This window comes from Rana temporaria, chromosome 3 (genome assembly GCF_905171775.1).
Source record: "Rana temporaria chromosome 3, aRanTem1.1, whole genome shotgun sequence".
Taxonomy (NCBI): Eukaryota; Metazoa; Chordata; class Amphibia; order Anura; family Ranidae; genus Rana; species Rana temporaria.
Genome location: NC_053491.1, coordinates 454,002,969 through 454,023,947, shown reverse-complemented (window position 1 = coordinate 454,023,947; position 20,979 = coordinate 454,002,969). Strand labels below are relative to the sequence as shown.

Below are 20,979 nucleotides of genomic sequence, written 5' to 3'. Positions count from 1 at the left end.
TTAGTCAAATACAATACAAAGAATGTTTTTTACAGTCTTTTTGAAATATTAAAAGACAATGACTTTCACAAGCCCAGTCTCGACGGTGTAAGTTTAAAGTACAGTGGAACCTCGGGTTACGTAATCCAAAGTACTCTCATATCAAAGCGAGTTTCCCAATTGAAGTCAATGGAAACTAAAATAATTTGTTCCGCATTGACTTCAATGGGATGCAATACCGCATGCGGCCAGAGGTGAGGGGGCGCCAGAGAACCTCGTAAACGACCGAAAAGGCCAGAGGACACTTAGGCTGACCTTGGCAAACCTCGGAAAGTGTTCCTACCCCGAGATTTGCCAAGTTCAGCCGCGCATTTCCGAACAGCGCCGATCGGCTGCGATCGGCGATGTTTGGCTCTGCTCGGCTCCAGCGCCCCCCACCTCAGGCCAGAAGCGGTACTGCACACCGCTTTGGCCTGAATCGTGCTCGTTTTGCGAGACAACACTCACAAACCGTGTCACGATTTTTAAAAATACAGTGCTCGTATTGCGAAACGCTCGTTAACCGCATTACTCGCAATCTGAGGTTCCGCTGTAACTGTACAACAAGGCGAGGTAGGGAATGTCTTGTCAAACGCTTTCCAAACAGGCGGAACAATAGAACAAATGGCAGGGAAAAATAAAATGCGCTACCACGGCGGCACGTAGAACTAATTACAGGCAGCAGGCTGGCATGTCCTTCCACTGTATGGCATATACTCCTCCATCACAGACTCCAAGAATGCAGAGGATAAGGGGGGTGCAGTCAGAAAGTAGGTTCCACGGGACCATCTGGTCCTCACATATCAGCAAAATATATTGAAGTCAAGGCTCAAGACATGGCAGGATGTAAAATATAAGCACTGGCAGGTGGCTTGAATGGTTTTCAATGTTGCCGCACACTTTATTCCCCTGTACAGACTAGGATATTACCCGAGGTCTTGGTATAGGCATCTAGGATAACAGAAATAGAATTAGGACCTGCACTTTAGCGCATTGATTTTATTTGTCAAGGTATCGTATAAATCCTGAAGCATTTCATCACAGTGGTCAGTAGGGCTTTTGTTTTTTTTCAGAAAATAGATACAGGTACTCAGTGGCGGCCCATCCATAAGGGGTGCCGCCCCCCTAATCGTAATGCGCCCAGCCCCTAATCATAATGCAGAGCGCCAGGCGCATGGATTTCAATGTTTTTTTGTTTTGTTTTTTAGGCACATAGGATTAGAGCCTGAGGCTTTAATTATCTTAAAAAAGGAGTGGGCTCGGGGCACAGAGTACTGTGCCCTGAGCCCACCCAGTTGTGTGACAATAGCCAACTAATATTCACTATTGTCTTCCTGCTTCTCCTCCCAGGCCAATCAGGAAGCGGGTCCTGAGACCCGATTGGCCAGGGAGTCTTAGGACTTCCTGTTTGGCCAGGAGGAGAAGCAACGCCTGTTTGGTTGGGAGCCTGGAGCAAGGAGCAGCCTTCCAAGGTCAGGTCTGGACTGATCGCCGCCTTCCCATCCCTCTCCCAGAAAGGGAGGGGGTACGGGATTGGCGGTCTTGCGAGTGAGGGTGGCAGGTTTGTTTGCTGCCCCACCAAAATTTTGAGCACTGTGGGTACTCCGATCTTCCAAGTCACCCCTTGTCTTCCAGGATTCATCTTTTGGTCCCACCCTTTACTCACCTGCCTGCCCCCCCCCCCTCCTTTGAGAGAAAACAGTATAATTGTGTGGTCATAAGTCATTTGTATGGAATTTGTTAATGATAATAAGAAATGCAGTAAAATCAGTGTTAATTTCATCGACTAAAACTGGCTAAAACATTTTAGTCGACTAACTGAATTCCATTTTAGTCACCTAAAATACGACTAAAACTAAAACAATCGAGATGACTAAAATACAACTAAAACTAAAATGGCATTTTAGTCAAAAGACTAAAATGGGAATAAAACAAAATTGAAATTTGACGTCAAAATTAACACTGGTCTGTAGTGCATGTTCATACCTCAATACCAAAAATAATAACTTAAGTGATTTTTCATTCCAGCCGTATATAATGAGTTTGGAAATTGTAGAGAAATGCTTAAATAATGCATTAAAATTTAACTACACCCATTCGATTTTAGATGAATAAAATGAGTCTTAGGCCGCGTACACACGGTCGGTCAAAACCGATGAAAATGGACTGAAGGACCTTTTCATCGGTCCAAACCGAATTTTTTTTTTAGAACTTGCATTAAAATTTAACGATGGACTGATAACCGATAGATCAAAACCGATGGTTAGTATGCAAAAGCATCGGTTAAAAACACGCGCATGCTCAGAATCAAGTTGACGCATGCTTGGAAGCATTGAACTTAGGTTTTTTCTGCACGTCGTTGTGTTTTACGTCACCGCGTTCTGACACGATCGTTTTTTTAACTGATGGTGTGTAGGCACATCAGACCATCAGTCCGGTTCATCGGATGGACTGATCGTGTGTACGCGGCCTTAGTCGACTAAAATAATTTCATTTGACTAAAATAACTTTAGTCGGCTAAAATGTACTGGAGATTTTAGTTGACTAAATACCACTAAAACAATTGCAGAAAACTAAAATGGGACTAAAACTAAAATGCCATTTTAGTCCTAAGACTAAAACTAAATAAAAAATTTCTGCCAAACAACAATAGATGCCCCAGCAAGGGACCAGTAAATATGTCATGGGCTGCTATTTCTGAAATGCCCAGGCCTATTTTTTGTCCCACTCCTGGCCTGATTGTGGAGTGTAGAGAGACTCTGTCTATCTGGTGCTTTTCTCGTACCTTTTGTTGTCGGTTCACTTTTACATTCACCTTCTCCTTTGTGGATTTGAAGGTTCCATTGCGACCTTGGGAGAGAGCATTATAGAATAATGAGAATAAGTATTAATGTGTGAAGATGGAGTATCACTTTGAGCCTCGTGAGCGTGTTCGCGGGTCCCGGGAACTCAATGTTCCCGGGTGGCCCGCGATTGCGGTCGGCAAAGGCAGAACAGGGGGGTGCCTTTGTAAACAAGGCATTCCCCTATTCTGCCTAGTGACACTGTCACTGATGACCATTCCCCGTGATCGGGAACGGTCATCAGTGACGTGTCACATGTAGCCACTCCCCCTAACAGTAAGAATCACTCCCTAGGGAACACTTAACCCCTACAGCGCCACCTAGTGGTTAACCCCTTCACTGCCAGTGTAATTTTCATAATAATCAGTGCATTTTTATAGCACTGATCGCTGTGTAAATGACAATGGTCCCAAACTAGTGTCAAAAGTGTCCTATGTGTCTGCCATAATGTCGCAGTCACGATAAAAATCGCAGATCGCCGCCATTACTAGTAAAAAAATAATAATAATAAAAATGCCATAAATCTATCCCCTATTTTGTAGACACTATAACGTTTGCGCAAACCAATCAATAAACACTCATTGCGTCTTTTTTTTACCAAAAATTAGTAGAAGAATACATATCGGCCTAAACTGAGTGAGGAATTCGGTTTTTTTTATATATTTTTGGGGAATTTTTATTATAGCAAAAAATATATATTTTTTTCAAAATTGTTTCTCTTTTTTTGTTTATAGCGCAAAAAATAAAAACCGCAGAGGTGATCAAATACCACCAAAAGAAAGCTCTATTTGTGGGAAAAAAAGGACGTCAATTTTGTTTGGGTGCAACGTTGCACGACTGCAAAATTGTCAGCTAAAGATACGCAGTGCCGAATCACAAAAAATGCTCTGGTCAGGAAGGGGGTAAATTCTACCGGGGCTGAAGTGGTTAAAGGTGTAAACATATTAACGAACAAAGAAAACAAAAATAAAATTTAAATTATTAATAGTATAGTTTATAATTATTAACAGTTTTGTTTATAAAATAGATGTGAACAAAAAACAAAAATCAGCAGAAATGAAATAATTAAATGGAGAAGGGGAATAAGGAGTTAATTAGGGCTGATTAGAGTAAATTAAGGGTCAGTATAGGGTTAAAAAGAAGAACATTCAACTGAAAAACAAAAACAAAACTTTTTTTACTTGGCAAGTTGCTTTAAACTGACTTCATCTGCAGATCGAAGTTCATCCCTTTGATCTGTAGATGAATACAGTAGGATGCAAAATGAAACAATGTTTCTTTTTATCCTTCTGTCTTAGCGGCTGGCTGTTTTTTTTTTTTCCAATTGCCGGGACTCTGTTCACACTTCAGCTGTCAACCCCAAATGACAGCTGACTAAGTCATCGTTTGTTAAGAAAGCTCCTTAACCATTTTCTTTTTTTTACATTTCAGCTGTCAGTAGGGGGAATCCCGTTGGCAGTTGAAAGTATCAGTTTCAGGTATGGAGCATTTGCACAAGTACCAATACTTGTGCAAATTCTTTGATTCTGCAACTTTTTATGTAATAAGGCCATATGTTTTTGGCCATCATGAGTTCAGATTTGCCAATCTAACCCTTTAACAATGCTTGTAATTTAAATGTGTTCTAAGCGTGACAAAATTTAGCTCAAGCACTGACCGATAAAAAAATTTTACTTACAAAACTCAAGCTGCAATTATCTACATACAAATCAGGGATTCTAAGCAGTAACTCTTTCACACTGGGGTGGGAGGCGTGGTGCTATACTGTCAGGATTGCCGCGGGATTCGGCCGCTAGCGGTGCGGTATTACCCCCCCCCCGCTAGCGGCCGATAAAGGGTTAATACCGCCTGCTGTATTACCGCGGTTTCCCATTGTTTTAAATGGGAAGGAGCGGTGAAGGAGCGGTATCCATACCGCTCCTCTCACCGCTCCAAAGATGCTGCTTGCAGGAGATTTTTTTCTCTCCTGCCAGCGCATCGCCTCAGTGTGAAAGCCCTCTGGCTTTCACATTGAGAAGGCTGGGGCAGAAGTTTTTCAGGCGGTATAGCAGCGCTATTTTTTGCGTTGTAACGCCTGAAAAACTCCTCAGTGTGAAAGGGGCCTTATTCCTTCCCTCTGCTCCCTGTTGCCTGGGCACTAAGATGTTTTCATTAAAAGGAGAGAGAGTCTGAAGGCAAACAGCTCCAGCTCTGCCCTCTTGCGGGCTGTATTACCGCGGTTTCCCATTGTTTTAAATGGGAAGGAGCGGTGAAGGAGAGGTATCCATACCGCTCCTCTCACCGCTCCAAAGATGCTGCTTGCAGGAGATTTTTTTCTCTCCTGCCAGCGCATCGCCTCAGTGTGAAAGCCCTCGGGCTTTCACATTGAGAAGGCTGGGGCAGGAGTTTTTCAGGCAGTATAGCAGCGCTATTTTTAGCATTGTAACGCCTGAAAAACTCCTCAGTGTGAAAGGGGCCTTATTCATTCCCTCTGCTCCCTGTTGCCTGGGCACTAAGATGTTTTCATTAAAAGGAGAGAGAGTCTGAAGGCAAACAGCTCCAGCTCTGCCCTCTCCATGCTTGTTTGTAAAACAAATATTTTTTTGTATTTATGTACACAGTACCAAGACAATATGAAATATAAAAAGTATAATGATACAAAACAATAATAGAGAGATTATTTAGTGTAAATTTTATGTTTATTGATGTAGCAGTGTTCTACTCTAGACTATCATTTATTTCGAAAGACAGTGACAAGCAAAGAATGCATTGCAAATCCTTGGAAGACAGAGGTTAATGTAGAAATCGTGGATTTGCATATAAAAAAAGATAACAAAAAAAAGATAACAGATCAATGTTATAACAATGGCATTACATTCATTAGCAATGGGTATATCAAGTTATATTGGCAGCTTACCAAACATTTTACTGTCTCTTTTCGGGTTCCCGATATTCTTTTGTATCTTTAGGTTCCTTGTCCATCCAAACCCATACCAGTGCTTATTGCCATCATCTTCTAGTAGCCTTTATGTATTAGGGTAAAGATAAGAGAGAATGGTGGAAATGATAAGAGAGAAGAGGAGAGGAGAGAAAAGGAAGGTAGGGAGGTGACAAGGAAAGAGCATAGTTGAGGTGAAAAAAGGTGGTAGGAAAAAAAAAGAGGTGAAGAAAGAGAAAGAGAAGAGAAGAAGAAAAGCATACCGGAGAGAAAAATAAAGCAAAAGGAGGGGGAGAATGTAGAGCAGGGAAAGAAGGTAAAGACAAGAAAGGAGGGCAGAGGAGATAGAGGAAGGTAATAGAAGAGTGGGGGAGGGGAAGGATGGGAAAAAAAGAGGACGAGAGAAGGGAAAATTAGAGATGAGGAGAAAAGAGTATATAGGAGAGGAAGGGAGACAGACAAGAAGAGAAAGCAGGGAAAAAAAAGAGGAGAGAGAAAAATGAACAGAGGTAACAATGAAAGAGAGGAGGAGAGAGGTGACGGAAGGGGAAGAATGGAGAAGTGAGAAAATAGGGAAAGGAGAGAATAAAAAGAAAGGAAAGAACGGGTAAGAGAAGAAGATGACCGGAGAGAAAAGAGAAAGGAAAAGGAAGAAGACAGGGGAAAGAAGGAGAAGGAGAGGAGGTGAAAAGGGGTGTGGAGAGCAAACGGGAAGAGAGAAGGTAAGGTAAGGTAAGGGAGGAGCAGAGAGGGGAGGAGAAAGGGAAAAAGAAGCGAAAAAAGAAATGTAAAGAAAATTAGAGGATAATAGAGAAGTAAATATAGTACAGGAAAGTAGACGGGGAGAGAAGAGAGAGGAAGGAAGAGTGGGAGGGTGAGACCATATAAGAGTGGAAGAGAGGAGAAGCAAGGGGAAGAAAGGAGAGGAAGATGTGGGAAGATAGACGAGAGAGAGAAAAGGGGGGAAGAGAAGAGTCAAGAGGGAAGTAGAAGAGAGAAAAACAGGGGAAGGAATGTGAAGCATTAATGAGGAAAAGAGGGGGGAAGGAAGGGGAAGAGAAAAAAGAGGAGAGGGGAGAAACAAGAGGAAGAAAGTTAAGGAGAGGAGAAGGAAGTGGAAGGGGGGAGATAAGGAAAAGAGAAGAAAGCAGTGGAGAACAGAGAAAGAAGGGAAAGAAAGAGAAAGGAGAAGACGAGCAAAGAAAAGGGGAGTAAAGAGAGGATGGGGGGTAAAAAATAGGAGAGAAGTGAGGGAATGGAAGAGGAGTTAAACACAGAAAATTCAGTAATATTCAATTATAATATATGTTTCTATAGTTTACAATCTGAATCCCCACCACATACACAAGCAAACACACTAGGTCCATTTTATTCAGAAACCAGTCAGCCCGAAGTTACACACACAGGTACAGTGTGTAGTGCAGTGGGCATTGCTTTATTTTTTTTATTGTTTTTGTCTACAAGGGACCGGGCCTGATGGTGGGGTCCCAATCAAAAAAAAACACATTCAAACAAAAATATAAAATATACACTTATAAATATTGTTATTGTATAATCCTTTTTTTATTTGATATGATGTTAAACGATGGGAGGGGACAGAAAGGGGGAGTACTTAACTGGCCTTACAATACAGAGAGAATGGAAGATGATCGTTGTCAATGTGAGGATGGTAACTAGTAGTCCAAGGGGTGAAGTGGACATTGTAGTCTCAAGTGTTGGCACTCTTCTTATGGTAATAGGACTAAGTGCCTGAAAGCACATGCACTATTGTTTGGCTGTGCATCACAATACATGTTAGTGCATTGACACACATTGCACTGGAGTGTTGGTTGCCATTCCAAATAACTTCTCCCTACTTTATGTAACCAAATGTTCGGAGTATACATGGTCACGTCCTCAGAACTTAAGGCAGGACTACTACAGACACCTAGGGCCAGATTCACAGAAGAAGTACGCCGGCGTATCTACTGATACGCCGGCGTACTTTCAAATTTGCCGCGTCGTATCTTTAGTTTGAATCCTCAAACCAAGATACGACGGCTTTTGGCTTCGATCCGACAGGCGTACGGCTTTGTACGCCTTCGGATCGTAGGTGTAATACTTCGGCGCCCGCTGGGTGGAGTTTGCATCGTTTTCCGCGTCGGGTATGCTAATTAGCTTTTTCCGGCTATTCACAAAGGTACGCGCGGCCGTCGCATTTTCTTACGTCGTCGCTAGTCGGCTTTTCCCGGCGTATAGTTAAAGCTGCTATTTTGTGGCGTATAGATAGACGTGCCATGTTAAAGTATGGCCGTCGTTCCCGCGTCGAATTTAAATTTTTAATTTTTTTTCGTAAGTCGTCCGTGAATAGGAAAGAACGTAACTCACGTCTACGTTCAAAAAATTACGTCGGTGCGACGTCATTTCGCGCAAAGCACGGCGGGAAATTTCAAAACGGAGCATGCGCAGTTGGTTCGGCGCGGGAACGCGCCTAATTTAAATGATCCACGCCCCATTTGAATTAGGCGGGCTTGCGCCGGAGGGATTTACGATACGCCGCCGCAACTTTACAGGCAAGTACTTTGTGAATCAAGCACTTGCCCGTAAAACTTGCGGCGGTGTAACGTAAATGCAATACGTTACGCTGCCGCAGATGTCTCTGAATCTGGCCCCTAATACCTCTTATTTTTTTCACAAAGCCCGACAGTATCCATTCTTCCACAGGGCACATTATTGCCTCTCATCCCAGCCCTATTACCTCAGAAATTATTCCAAGAGACCAGGCAATTCAGGCAGTTCAATGTTCTGAACTCCTTGACCAAATATGAAGCTGACCAAACATCCCCTGATTTTGATGCACTTAGCATTGTGGTAAAGCACATAATACCAAGCACGTTATTGAAACGCCATAGTGTGAAGACAGGTTGTATGATTTTTGACAGTTGACAAAGCAGCGGTATTCTCAATGTAAGGCCATACCAATAGTTTGGCCCCTTAGTTGGATACCTGACCTCCTGATGGTACTTGGGGTAACACAAAACTAGCACCTATTTTAGGTTCCTCACAACTGTTGAGCAGTCATAAGTTGAATGTACCTGGGTTTGGTTCAGGATGGTTACGGTGAATTTGGGATGCTGAACTGAAGTAAGAGGAATATAATATAATGCCTTGTACACACGGTCAGACTTTTGACCGTGCAAAAGTCCACCGTGAGTTCGTCGGAAGTCCGATGGAAAAAAAGAGAACAGGTTCTCTATCTAAGGTCCGTCGGACTTCCGAAAAAAAAGTCCGATGGAGGCTACACACGGCCGGACTTTCCTGGAAAAAAGCCTGTTTGACAATTGTGATGCATTTGCCTATATGTCTCAGTTTAATTCTCCCTGCTTGCCCTGTGTGATTCAGTCCTCGGCTAACAGGTTATTGACGTGCTAATGTCCCCTCACTATTTCTAAAGGTTAATTGATCTATTGTGTTGTGTGAAGGAGATCTGTGTTTAAGTGGCTTGTGTTAATTATTCTGATTGCTCCATTGTGGTAATTATCTCTCTATATGCGGGGTCGAGCGGTCTAGTTAATGTATTCAGTACAACTAGTAATCAGCGTCATTGATGTCATTGTCTAAAGAAAATGTGTTTTCAGCATCGGCTCCGTCATGTCTGCCTAATCATCTGTATGGAAGCCCCAGTGTGAGGGGGCAGAGATTTGTCATTGTAACAGTTTTGGAAATTACATATAAGCCGTGTGTTATAACATTAAAGTCTGTCTTGTTCTAGCAGTAAGCCTGGACTCATGGGCGATCTCAGGAATATTCCTCCTAGTGGAATATTGGGTGATGTTCTTATGGAAGAAGGGAATCTTTGACGGGGATATCATACCAATACCGTCACAACAATTTTTTCAGGAAAATCCGGCCGTGTGTATGCAGTATTAGAATCAGTAATGGCCATTTTCTAGGCTAATAGGCAAGAGAATGTGAAACAAATAACATGAGAGGAAGGCTGCCAAGCTGCCTATTTAAAAGAGGCCCTGGTGTGTGCTAATTACTGGATGTTCTTCAGCTTTCCTGTGACCCATGATCCTGTGTTTATGCTTGCTGACTGATCTTCAGTTGCTGACCAGACTTGTTCTGACCTTGCTCTGTGAATTCTGGATAACAACCTCGGCTTGCCTCTGTCTATTCTCTGCCTGATTCCCTGTTACTGACCTCAGCCTGCTCCTGGACTTGCCCTGCCTGATTCCCTGGTACTGTCCTCAGCTACACTGCCCATGCTGCTGCCTCATAGTGTATGAATCTGGCTCACCTTGACTTTGTCATGTACTGCCTAGCTACCAACACCCATGCTTCTTTGAGCCTTTTACCTCTGTCATCACATTCAGGTGTGCTTGGACCAGAGGCACAAGGGAAGCCCTCTCATCAACGGCCTCCAACCAAGGTATATGACAACGGCTTCATAGCTGTCTTCCAACTGCGCATGCTTGAGCCGCACTGCACTTAGTGATTGGTCCCCCAGTCTTCTAGGGCCTGTGATGTGTCCCAGAAGGCTGCGGGGGAAGGAGGGAGGGCCAAAAAACACTGCTGCATTCTGACCGAAAGTGGGGGAGCAGTTACCTATCATAATCAGGTACCCGATCCTCAAAAAAATGTGCAAAATGTAAAGGGATATGGGAGGAGGGGAAAGAGCGGAATTTCTGCTTTTGGGTGAAGTTCCGCTTTGGGGTGGAGGTCCCTAGCGAGAAAATAGAAGAACGTATTCCCACTCCAGCTTTGCTTAAATGGAAGGAGCAAGAGGCTGGGAATGATCGATTCAGTCACATTAGTTGTTTTTTTGTTGATTGGGGCACACTGCTAGTGAGTGCCATGCTGTGATGTCTGTTCTTTCTGCTGGAAATCTATGCCTTTCCTAACTAGTGTTGAGCGGAATACGCCATATTCGGTTTTGCGATATATCACGAATATATAGCCGAAAATTTTATCAAAAAAAAATGTTTGCGAAATTTCGCTAATGCGAATGCGAAATTGATTGCGAAATTTTGAAACATTCAATTTCACCTGCCCTTTGGAAAAAGTGTGGTTTTACGTAATGGACCCTGCAACTAACAAGGTATTAATAAAATAAATACATTATTATATAGATTTGAGGGTTTACTTTGACCAATTTGTATATTGATTAGTTTAATAAATATTGAATTACCATAGATTTGGAAAATACAAGTAAACCGTTTACGTTGACATCTCTTAAATGTCTTTATGTTAAACAATTATTATTCTCATTAAAGAGGTGAAATGCAAATGATGACACGGGACAAAAGATGGAAAATTCTTTGAAGATGTGATACACTGGAAAAACGCACAGAAACACTCCACTCTCTCCTATGACAACTGTGGTAGGAGAACTCTGATTGGCTCTGATGCAAAAGAAGGGCAGAGAAAATATTTGCGAATATTCGGCAACATAAAAGGATCGCCTCAGCTTAGCTACTCGGCCCAGGGTCTCTAATCATACCAGCAATGCTTTTAGACGTCGATGGAGATCACTAGGATGTGATCTGTTTTAAAAATAAAATTGAAAAAATACGAATATTCGGAATAGCGAATATTGGCCGCGAAATTTGAGTTATTCGCGAATATTCGAATATGCCATATTCGTAACGAATATTCGCAATGCGAATATTCGTGAGCAACACTATTCCTAACCACTTCCATACCGGGCACTTTCCCCCCTTCCTGCCCAGGACAATTTTTATCTTTCAGCGCTGTCGCACTTTGAATGACAAATGCTACACTGTACCCTAATGAGATTTTTATCATTTTCTTCCAACAAATAGAGCTTTCTTTTGGTGGTATTTGATCACCTCTGCAGTTTTACATTTTTGCACTATAAACGAAAGAAGAGCAAACATTTGGAAAAAAAACTGATGGGGGGCACTGATAGGCAGCACTGATGGCACTGATAGGCGGCACTGATGGGCACTGATAGGCGGCACTGATGGGCACTGATAGGCGGCACTGGTGGGCACTGATGGGCACTGATAGGCGGCACTGGTGGGCACTGATAGGTGGCACTGGTTTTGCAGCACTGATGAGGAGCTACTGACAGTCTTTTCTGAGTGGCACTGATTGGCACTTTGATGGGGCACTGACTGGCTTTATGTAGATGACAGGCTGGCATGTAATGGGCATTTTTCAACTGATTGGCACATTTTAAAGGGGCTGTGTTGATAATCAATGTGCTGATTATCAGCACAGACCCCCCCCCCCCTGACAGGGACTGCAGTGATATCCTGATCACGTCATATGACATCCATTTAGGATATCACAACCACTTTGCCACCATCATTCTGCTATATGGCGGGCAGAAAGTGGTTAAGAATGTTACCAGGCAACAGTGGGCACCCTACAATAGTTTTGTGGTAAAAAATGAGCAGATAGAGAAATGTAAGCAGTGAACTATGGCCCAGTTTCACGTAGATGGGCGAAAAATTGTGCGGGCGTAACGTATCTCATTTACGTTACGCCGCCACAAGTTTTTCAGGCAAGTGCTTTATTCACAAAGCACTTGCCTGTAAAGTTGCGGTGGCGTAGTGTAATTCACTTGGCGGAATTCACGCGGCGCCCCCGTGCCAAACTAACTGTGCATGCGCCGTCCGTCAAATCTCCCTGTGTGCATTGCTCAAAATGACGTCGCAAGGACGTCATTGGTTTCGACCTGAACGTAAATGACGTCCAGCCCCATTCACGGACGACTTATGCAAACAACGTCACTTTTTAAATTTTCCACGCGGGAACGACGGCCATACTTAACATTGGCTGCCCCTCATATAGCAGGAGCAACTTTACGCCGGGAAAAGCCTAACGTAAACGTTGTAACTTTACTGCGTCGGCCGCACGTACGTTCGGGAATTCGCTTTTCTAGCTAATTTGCATACTCGACGCGGAAAATCGACGGAAGCGCCACCTAGCGGGCAAAAAAAAATTGCAGTTAAGATCCAATGGCGTAAGAGATTTACGCCTGTCGGATCTAATGGATATCTATGCGTAACTGATTCTAAGAATCAGTCGCATAGATACGACGGGCCAGATTAGGACTTACGACGGCGTACATGGCGCTGCGCCGTCGTAAGTCCTTTGAGAATCTGGGCCTTTGTGTTTTGGCACAGCTAGAAGAAATCTATAATCTGCTTTTTCTTTTACTCTTTTAAGGTAAAGAACACTGATGCCGCGTACACACGGTCGTTTTTTGTGATGAAATAAAACAAAGTTTTTCTAACTTCATCATAAAAAACGACGTTGCCCACACACCATCGTTTACTGAAAATGCTCTAGCAAAGCGCGGTTACGTACAACACGTACGACGACACTCTGTTCCATTCAAGCTCCCGTCTCATAACTTGCTTCTGAGCATGCGTGTGTTTAAAACGTCGTTTTGGCTCACACAAGATCATTTTTTATGACACAAAAAATTACATTTTGAAAAACGACATAAAAAAATTGAAGCATGTTTGAATTTTTTTTGGTCGTTTTTTAGAACACAAAAAACGATGTGAAGCCCACATACGATCATTTTAAATGACGTTTTTAAAAACGTTGTTTTATTTCATCACAAAAAACGACCGTGTGTACGCGGCATGAGAGGTAGAGCAGGCAGAGCAGATGACAAAGCCAGATACGATGAGGCAGACCAGAAGAAGAGATGAGAACAGGAAGAAAATACAAATGATTTCCTGATGATGGCCGAATTGGAGTGGACTTGTATCTAAGCATTTCCTTATGATCTGGAGGAGAATGGACGTCTGGAATTTTCCTTCCATCTTTGTTACACAGACTGGTAGGTAACACAATATTATAACCACGGTTTTAGAATGGGATTTCCAACAAACTCATATGTGTTCATATTCTGTATTTTTGAGCAAATATCAAGATTCTTTTTGCTGGCAGTTGGCACTTACATCTCAATGTCTGAAACACGGTGACGCCGACACAAAGCAATGACCAAAATCAAGATAACAATAACCAGAATGATGAGGCCAACAGCCACTCCTGCAATGACACCAGGCTTGCTGATTGGTGTCTCACACTGACTTCCGGTGTACCAGTACTCATCTGAAACATCACAGCTGTGAAGAAATGAAGGGAAGAGTTAGTACCCACCTGACATTAAAGAACTTTTCCTGAACTATTGTTCTCAAAAGCTAGATGCCTGCCTATCATAGTGATCAAAGACAACAATACTTTCTGAAGCACCAACCTGTATACAAACCAGGAGTTATGACTTTAATCTGGATTTACTGATCTACATGCTTGTTTAAGGGTAGGGTCACCACGTGTCCCGTATTGCCCGGGACAGTCTCGTATTTTGCCGGTCTGTCCCGGGCACATTCATTCTAGGACAATACAGTGTCCCGGAATGAAATTGACACAGCCACCCCCCGGGCCAATCTGATGCCCCCAAAAAAGGCTGCCACATCACCGCTTTACTGTGTAATGTAAAGGGGGTCAGAGATGCAGGGGCTGTGTAATGTAAAGGGGGCAGAGATGCGGGGGCTGTGTAATGTAAAGGGGGCAGAGGTGCGGGGGCTGTGTAATGTAAAGGGGGTCAGAGGTGTGGGGTCTGTGTAATGTAAAGGGGGCAGAGGTGCCGGGGCTGTGTAATGTAAAGGGGGTCAGAGGTGCACCAGTTGTGTAATGTAAAGGGGGCCAGAGATGCAGGAGGGGTGTAATGTAAAGGGGTCAGAGGTGTGGGGGCTGTGTAATGTAAAGGGGGTCAGAGGTGCGGGGGCTGTGTAATGTAAAGGGGGTCAGAGGTGAGGGGGCTGTGTAATGTAAAGGGGGCAGAGGTGCGGGGGCTGTGTAATGTAAAGGGGGCAGAGGCGCGGGGGCTGTGTAATGTAAAAGGGCCAGATGTGCAGGGGCTGTGTAATGTAAAGGGGGTCAGAGGTGAGGGGGCTGTGTAATGTAAAGGGGGCAGAGGTGCGAGGGCTGTGTAATGTAAAGGGGGTCAGAGGTGAGGGGGCTGTGTAATGTAAAGGGGGCAGAGGTGCGGGGGCTGTGTAATGTAAAGGGGGCAGAGGTGCGGGGGCTGTGTAATATAAAGGGGTCAGAGGTGTGGGGGCTGTGTAATGTAAAGGGGGCCAGATGTGCGGGGGCTGTGTAATGTAAAGGGGGCCAGATGTGCGGGGGCTGTGTAATGTAAAGGGGGTCAGAGGTGAGGGGGCTGTGTAAGGTAAAGGGGGTCAGAGGTGAGGGGGCTGTGTAATGTAAAGGGGGCCAGATGTGCGGGGGCTGTGTAATGTAAAGGGGGTCAGAGGTGAGGGGGCTGTGTAATGTAAAGGGGGCCAGATGTGCGGGGGCTGTGTAATGTTATACTAAAATCTTTGCAATGTAAAGTGTGTGCCCCAAAAAGTTTTTTTTGCCTTACACTTTAATGGGTTTTCATATACTGGGGCTCTTTTCGGTCACATGGGCTGTTATATTGGATATCTGACCCCCCTCTGTGGCTTCTTCCTCTAAGTCATGGGTCTTCAAACTACGGCCCTCCAGTTGTTCAGGAACTACAATTCCCATCATGCCTAGTCATGTCTGTGAATGCCAGTGTGTTACAATGCCTCATGGGATGTGTAGTTCTACAACAGCTGGAGGGCCGTAGTTTGAGGATCCCTGCTCTAAGTGAAGACAGGGCACACTGTGGTATCAAAGATATCTGAACTCAGAGAACATAACAGAACATGTACATAACATTGGAGCACTATGGTTATAGTCATGTCCTTGGTGATTGATGTGTATCTGGAATAATCAGTTGACGTCTTACTAGCAGTGAGATCCTGCTTTACTAGTGGAGCATTGCCCCCAGTTACAATTGATTGGCGACTCGTCATTTTCACTGCAATCTGTGATGCATAGAAGAAAATTTGTTTCATTTAAACCATGGAAATACATTTTCATTTCTTCTGGAATATCTTCATCCTCTGAACAGAGTTCTGCAAAATAAAAGGCGTATTACCAACTTGTCCACATCTCTTATAGGTTTTATTTTATTTTACTTTTTATTTTTATGATGTTGGATAATGTTCTGATACATCATTTCTCAAAGAGATTTGACAAGAGAGGCTCGGGTTCTATAAAATGTAGGACATTAGGAATTTTACCGACTGTGTGGACTCTCCAAATGTAAAGTTGCAAAGCTCCCAACTGTCCCTGATTTGGAACAATGTCCCTCTGTCCCTCTTTCCTCCTCATTTGTCCCTCATTGTGATCTGATCCATATAGTTGTATATGAATGCACCTGTTTCCCAGCGCTAAACCTTTCATCCAATTTCTACATTTCTGCATTTGTGAATTTCAAAAGCCAATATAAAGGAATAGCAGTGGCCCAAAAAAAGCACTTGTGGGTTTAACTAATATATTTTTTATATATATATATATTTTACCCCCTTCCTGACCAGAGCACGTTTTACAATTTGGCACTGCATTTTTTGCGCGGTCGTGCGACGTTGCACCCAAACAAAATGTATGTCCTTTTTCTCCTACAAATAGATCTTTCTTTTGGTGGTATTTGATCTGCGGTTTTTATTTTTTGCGCTATAAACAAAAAAAAGAGCAACAATTTTGGAAAAAACAATATTTTTTACTTTTTGCTATAATAAATATCCCCAATTAAAAAAATAAAATAAAACAAATTTCTTCATCAGTTTAGACCAATATATATTCTTCTACATATCTCTGGTAAAAAAAAAAGAAATCGCAAAAGGCGTATATTGATTGGTTTGCGCAAAAGTTATAGGCCCAGATTCACAAAGCACTTACGCCGAAGGAATAACAAGTTACGCCGAAGTAAGTGCAAATGTGCGCCGTCGTATCTGTGCGCCAGACCAACAAACAGATATGCGCCTAAAACCAGGCTACACCCCGCCGACGTATCTTGCTTACGCCGGTGTAGGGTGGGCGCACATTTAGGCTGGGAGCATGGTGCAGCTCCCATTGATTAGCCGGCGTATTTTACGTTGGACGTGTGTCTAGCTTGGCGTAGGTTACATTCATGCCGTACGCAGTGATCCGGCGTAGTTTAGGCAGTTGTTCCGACGTGGTTGTAAACATGCGCAGGGGGATGTGTCCACGTCGCGGCGCAGTTCGTGATAGGTATCTGTCTGGCGCTTGGCCCATCATTTGCATGGGGTCACGACTCATTTGCACTGGGTCTGGGTCTGAGATCGCCATCTTGGGGTGTGGCTGCTTGGATTGGCTATAGTGGGGAGAGGTAAGGGGTTGCACCTTTGGGGGTGGGAGTGGCGCATGCATAAAATTAGATTAGATTTGTTTTTGCATTAATTTTATTTACTTGTATTTTGACACATATATGTATGTTCTTTGTATTTTCTAGAAAGCTTGTACTTCCAATTTGGACAGTTTCCCTTTGAAGAAGCCTGAAATCAAGGGCGAAACATGTCGGGAACGCATTCCATCTGACTGATCTATTAATTATTATTTTTGTACTACCACTCTCCATGTATCTACTTTTATTTGTGTTTTTATTTTGTTGTCCAAAATAATAATATTTTAATATAATCTATTTGATATATCGTATTTGTGCACCAAAAAATCCCATTCTTTCCGTCTTTGTCTTTATATGATTGGGGATTTGATGCTATACACACAAGTTGGGTTATCTACAACCACAAAACGAGGCAAATAATGTTTGTCATCAATTAGCTGGATGAGATATTATTCTCATGTACAGGCCCCAATGGGACATAACAGTATATTCTGTTTTATCACCTTTTCCCATAGCCTCCATGAGTGTAAATCAATACATTTTGCAATATTTGAAATGACCACATGACACCACTAAACAATATTCTGCTATACTTAGAAGGGCCACACAAGGTCACCAAACCACACAAAACAATGTTCTGCTATACATGGAATAACCACACGAGGTCACTAAATCTCAGAGAACAGTGTCTTTCTATAGCTAGTATAGCCAAATGAGGCTACTCAACCTCACAGAACAACGGTCATTGACCAAATGGGAATGTGCCCATGCATGCCCACCATACTATCACAGTCCCACTGTAAGTCGCTGATCACAGCCATTCTTAGTATGAAAAAAAGAAATAAATACCTAAAAATTCCAGTACATATACCATAGCTTGTAGACGCTATGGCCCAGATTCACAAAGCACTTACGCCGACGTATAACAAGTTACGCCGACGTAAGTGCAAATGTGCGCCGTCGTATCTGTGCGCCAGACCCACAAACAGATATGCGCCTAAAACCATGGCTACACCCCGCCGACGTATGTTGCTTACGCCGGCGTAGTGTGGGCACACATTTAGGCTGGGTGCATGGTGCCGCTCCCATTGCTTAGGCATTCAAACATGCAAATGAGGGAAATACGGCGATTCACGAACCTGCATGCGCCCGACGCAGGCTACGCGAAGTGCGCATAAGTTGTACGTCCGGCGTAAAGTTATTTCCCATAAAGGAGGTGCAACCCAGCAGCAGACATGCACAGGTCTGCACCAGGGAACACAAGCCGGCGTATTTTACGTTGGACGTGTGTCTGGCTGGGCGTAGTGATCCGGCGTAGTTTAGGCAGTTGTTCCGACGTGGTTGTGAGCATGCGCAGGGGGATGCGTCCACGTCGCGGCGCATGCGCAGTTCGTGATAGGTATCTGTCTGGCGCTCGGCCCATCATTTGCATGGGGTCACGCCTCATTTGCATGGGTCACGCCCACTTCCACCTACGCCGGCGTACGCCTTCGAATCCCACGCCACGCTGGCGCAGCTTTGGGAGCACTGACTTGCTGAATGCATTGCTTGCCTCTCTGCACTGCGTTGGTGTAGCGTTTATTGGTTACTCTACGGCGGCGTGATGTGCGCCCACACTCTGTGAATCTGGGCCTATAACTTTCACACAAACCAATCAATATACACTTATTGTGCTTTTTTTTTTACCAAAGAAATGTAGCAGAATACATGTTGGTAGAAATGTGTTAAGAATTTTTTTTATTGGATATGTTTTATAGGAGAACATTAAAATTTGTATTTATTTTTTCAAAATTGTTATTCTTTTTTCATTTCTATAATAAAAAAAAAAAAAAAACCCAGAGATGAAAATAAGCACCACAATGCCCGAATAGCAGACATGTCACAAACAAGGTAACCCATTGCTTTATGGTGTGTTGCTGTGCGTTGTGTTGTACTGCAATGTGTATGCATTACCTTAGTGCAGTGGGTTATCTTTGAAAATAAATGGCAACAAAATACAGCAACACATGCAACATGGTTTGCCACACATGGAAATAAGGTTTACAAAATGAATATACATATGTGGTTGATTTGTATGCCAAAGCTACTTTACAGAGCCGGTCTGGCCCTGTCACTACATTTATACACGAAATGTAATGTGAAAAATATCATTAGACACTATTAATGCAATATAGATTGAATACTCAAAATGACTAACACCCAAATGAAGGTTCCATACTTAAAAAAAAAAAAAAAAAAAAAACAATTTACACAAATGGAAATCAGTAACGCTTGCAAAATTCACAGTGACCACTTGAGGTCACTATAACCCACAAAAGAGTGCTCTGCTATACCCAGAATGGCCACATGATGTCACTAGAAGCACTAAAATAATTTTCAGCGTTAGTTTTTGGCTCCCTAGGTTAAAGGTAATGACATAACACGCCACACGCCACACGCCAAGGGTGTAATACACCCTTGGCAGTCAAATGGTTAATAACAATTAACGGGTAACTCCATGCACTATTTTTCTTTCTTACCTCCCCACTGGGCATTAATGTTCCCCACTGGGCACTGCTGTTCCTACATACCTTCTCTGGACACTGTTGTTCTCCTCCAATCCCCACTGGATATTATTGCTCTCCCTCACCCCCCTGCTGGGCATTATTGTCCCTCACCCCCCCACTGGAAACTATTGTCCCTCACCCACCACTGGGCACTATTGTCCCTCACCACCCACTGGGCACTATTGTCCCTCACCACCCACTGGGAACTATTGTTCCTCACCCCCCACTGGGAACTATTGTCCCTCACCCCCCACTGGGCCCTATTTATCCTTCTCACCCCCGCTGGGCATCAGCTATCCTCCCCACCCCTGCTTTGCAGGCGCTTTTAACCCCTTTTTTGGCAGCAAACGGGGGTTAAAAGCACCCCGCTAGCGGCCAGAGAGCGCCACTAAAACGACGTTAAGGCACGCTAAAACTAGCGGCACTTTACCGTCAACGAGGCCAGAGCCTTGGTGTAAAAGTGTCCTTACTGAACAATAAACCATAATACCAAGCATGGCCACCGGGCGTCACTAGCTCACTTAGTACATACAGTACAGTATACAGTATAATCTGCATCTTGAATTACCTGCTAAGGAGACTTCTTTTGCTGTGACGGTGGATGAGTTTACACGGAAGCACAACTTATCTGTAAGAGAGAATAAGAACATAAGAATAGACAGATGTTGGCACTGGTCTTGCTATACACAAGGTTACATCCCACTATAATAGGGTGACCACATTTTTAAACTACCATTCAGGGACAACCCCTCCCCCCCTTCCCAAAATTCAGCTTGTGCTGTAACGAATCACAGCTCAGTGATTGGTTAAAGAGGCGGGATTTGTGATTTCTCCAATCACAAGCAGGGGGCGGGGATTGTGCTCCTCCAGGCATTCTCGGCCATGACAAGTGCTGTTAGCAGGGCCGTCTTAATGAGAGGGCACACCTGGGCACTGTCCAGGGGCCCCAGATGCATGGGGGGCCCCCTGCACTTTCCCCAAAGCAGCTGGTCCTTGAGCCCACGCTGCCCCGAAATTGGGGGCCCCATGATGGCACTAAGAGTGATAGATACACAGGGGAGACAGTCTGCCTCCTACCTACTTGATGTCTGTTTACCTGCACTGTTATCATTGTAGGGGCCCCAGAGCATTACTTTGACAGGGGCCCATGATGCTATTAAGACGGCCCTGGCTGTCAGTGAGTAAAGCGGTGATGTGGCGGCCTTTTTTGGGGGCATCAGATTGGCCTGGGGGGTGGCAGTGTCAGTTTCATTACGGGACACTGTATTGTCCTGGAATGAAGGTGCCCGGGACAGACCTGCAAAATGCGGGACTGTCCCGGGCAAAATGCGGGACTGTCCCGAGCAATCCGGGACACGTGGTCACCCTAGGTTACATCCCACTATACAAATATGGGGCACTGTTCATCTT

At 43.9% G+C, this 20,979-nt stretch overlaps 1 protein-coding gene across 1 annotated transcript in view; it reads right to left on the bottom strand.

The window, feature by feature from the left end:
* Nucleotides 1-499: 499 nt before the first annotated feature.
* LOC120930564 (serine-rich adhesin for platelets-like) overlaps nt 500-20,979 on the bottom strand; it is a 56,208-nt gene continuing 35,728 nt past the window's right edge. Inside the window, exons 7-12 of the mRNA XM_040341739.1 lie at nt 20,138-20,197; nt 15,563-15,731; nt 13,704-13,871; nt 5,758-5,864; nt 2,804-2,868; nt 500-969 (exon numbers count right to left, since the gene is read on the bottom strand). Coding sequence (XP_040197673.1) covers nt 937-969; nt 2,804-2,868; nt 5,758-5,864; nt 13,704-13,871; nt 15,563-15,731; nt 20,138-20,197 — 602 coding nt within the window. The 3' untranslated portion in view covers nt 500-936. The remainder of the gene's footprint in view (nt 970-2,803; nt 2,869-5,757; nt 5,865-13,703; nt 13,872-15,562; nt 15,732-20,137; nt 20,198-20,979) is intronic.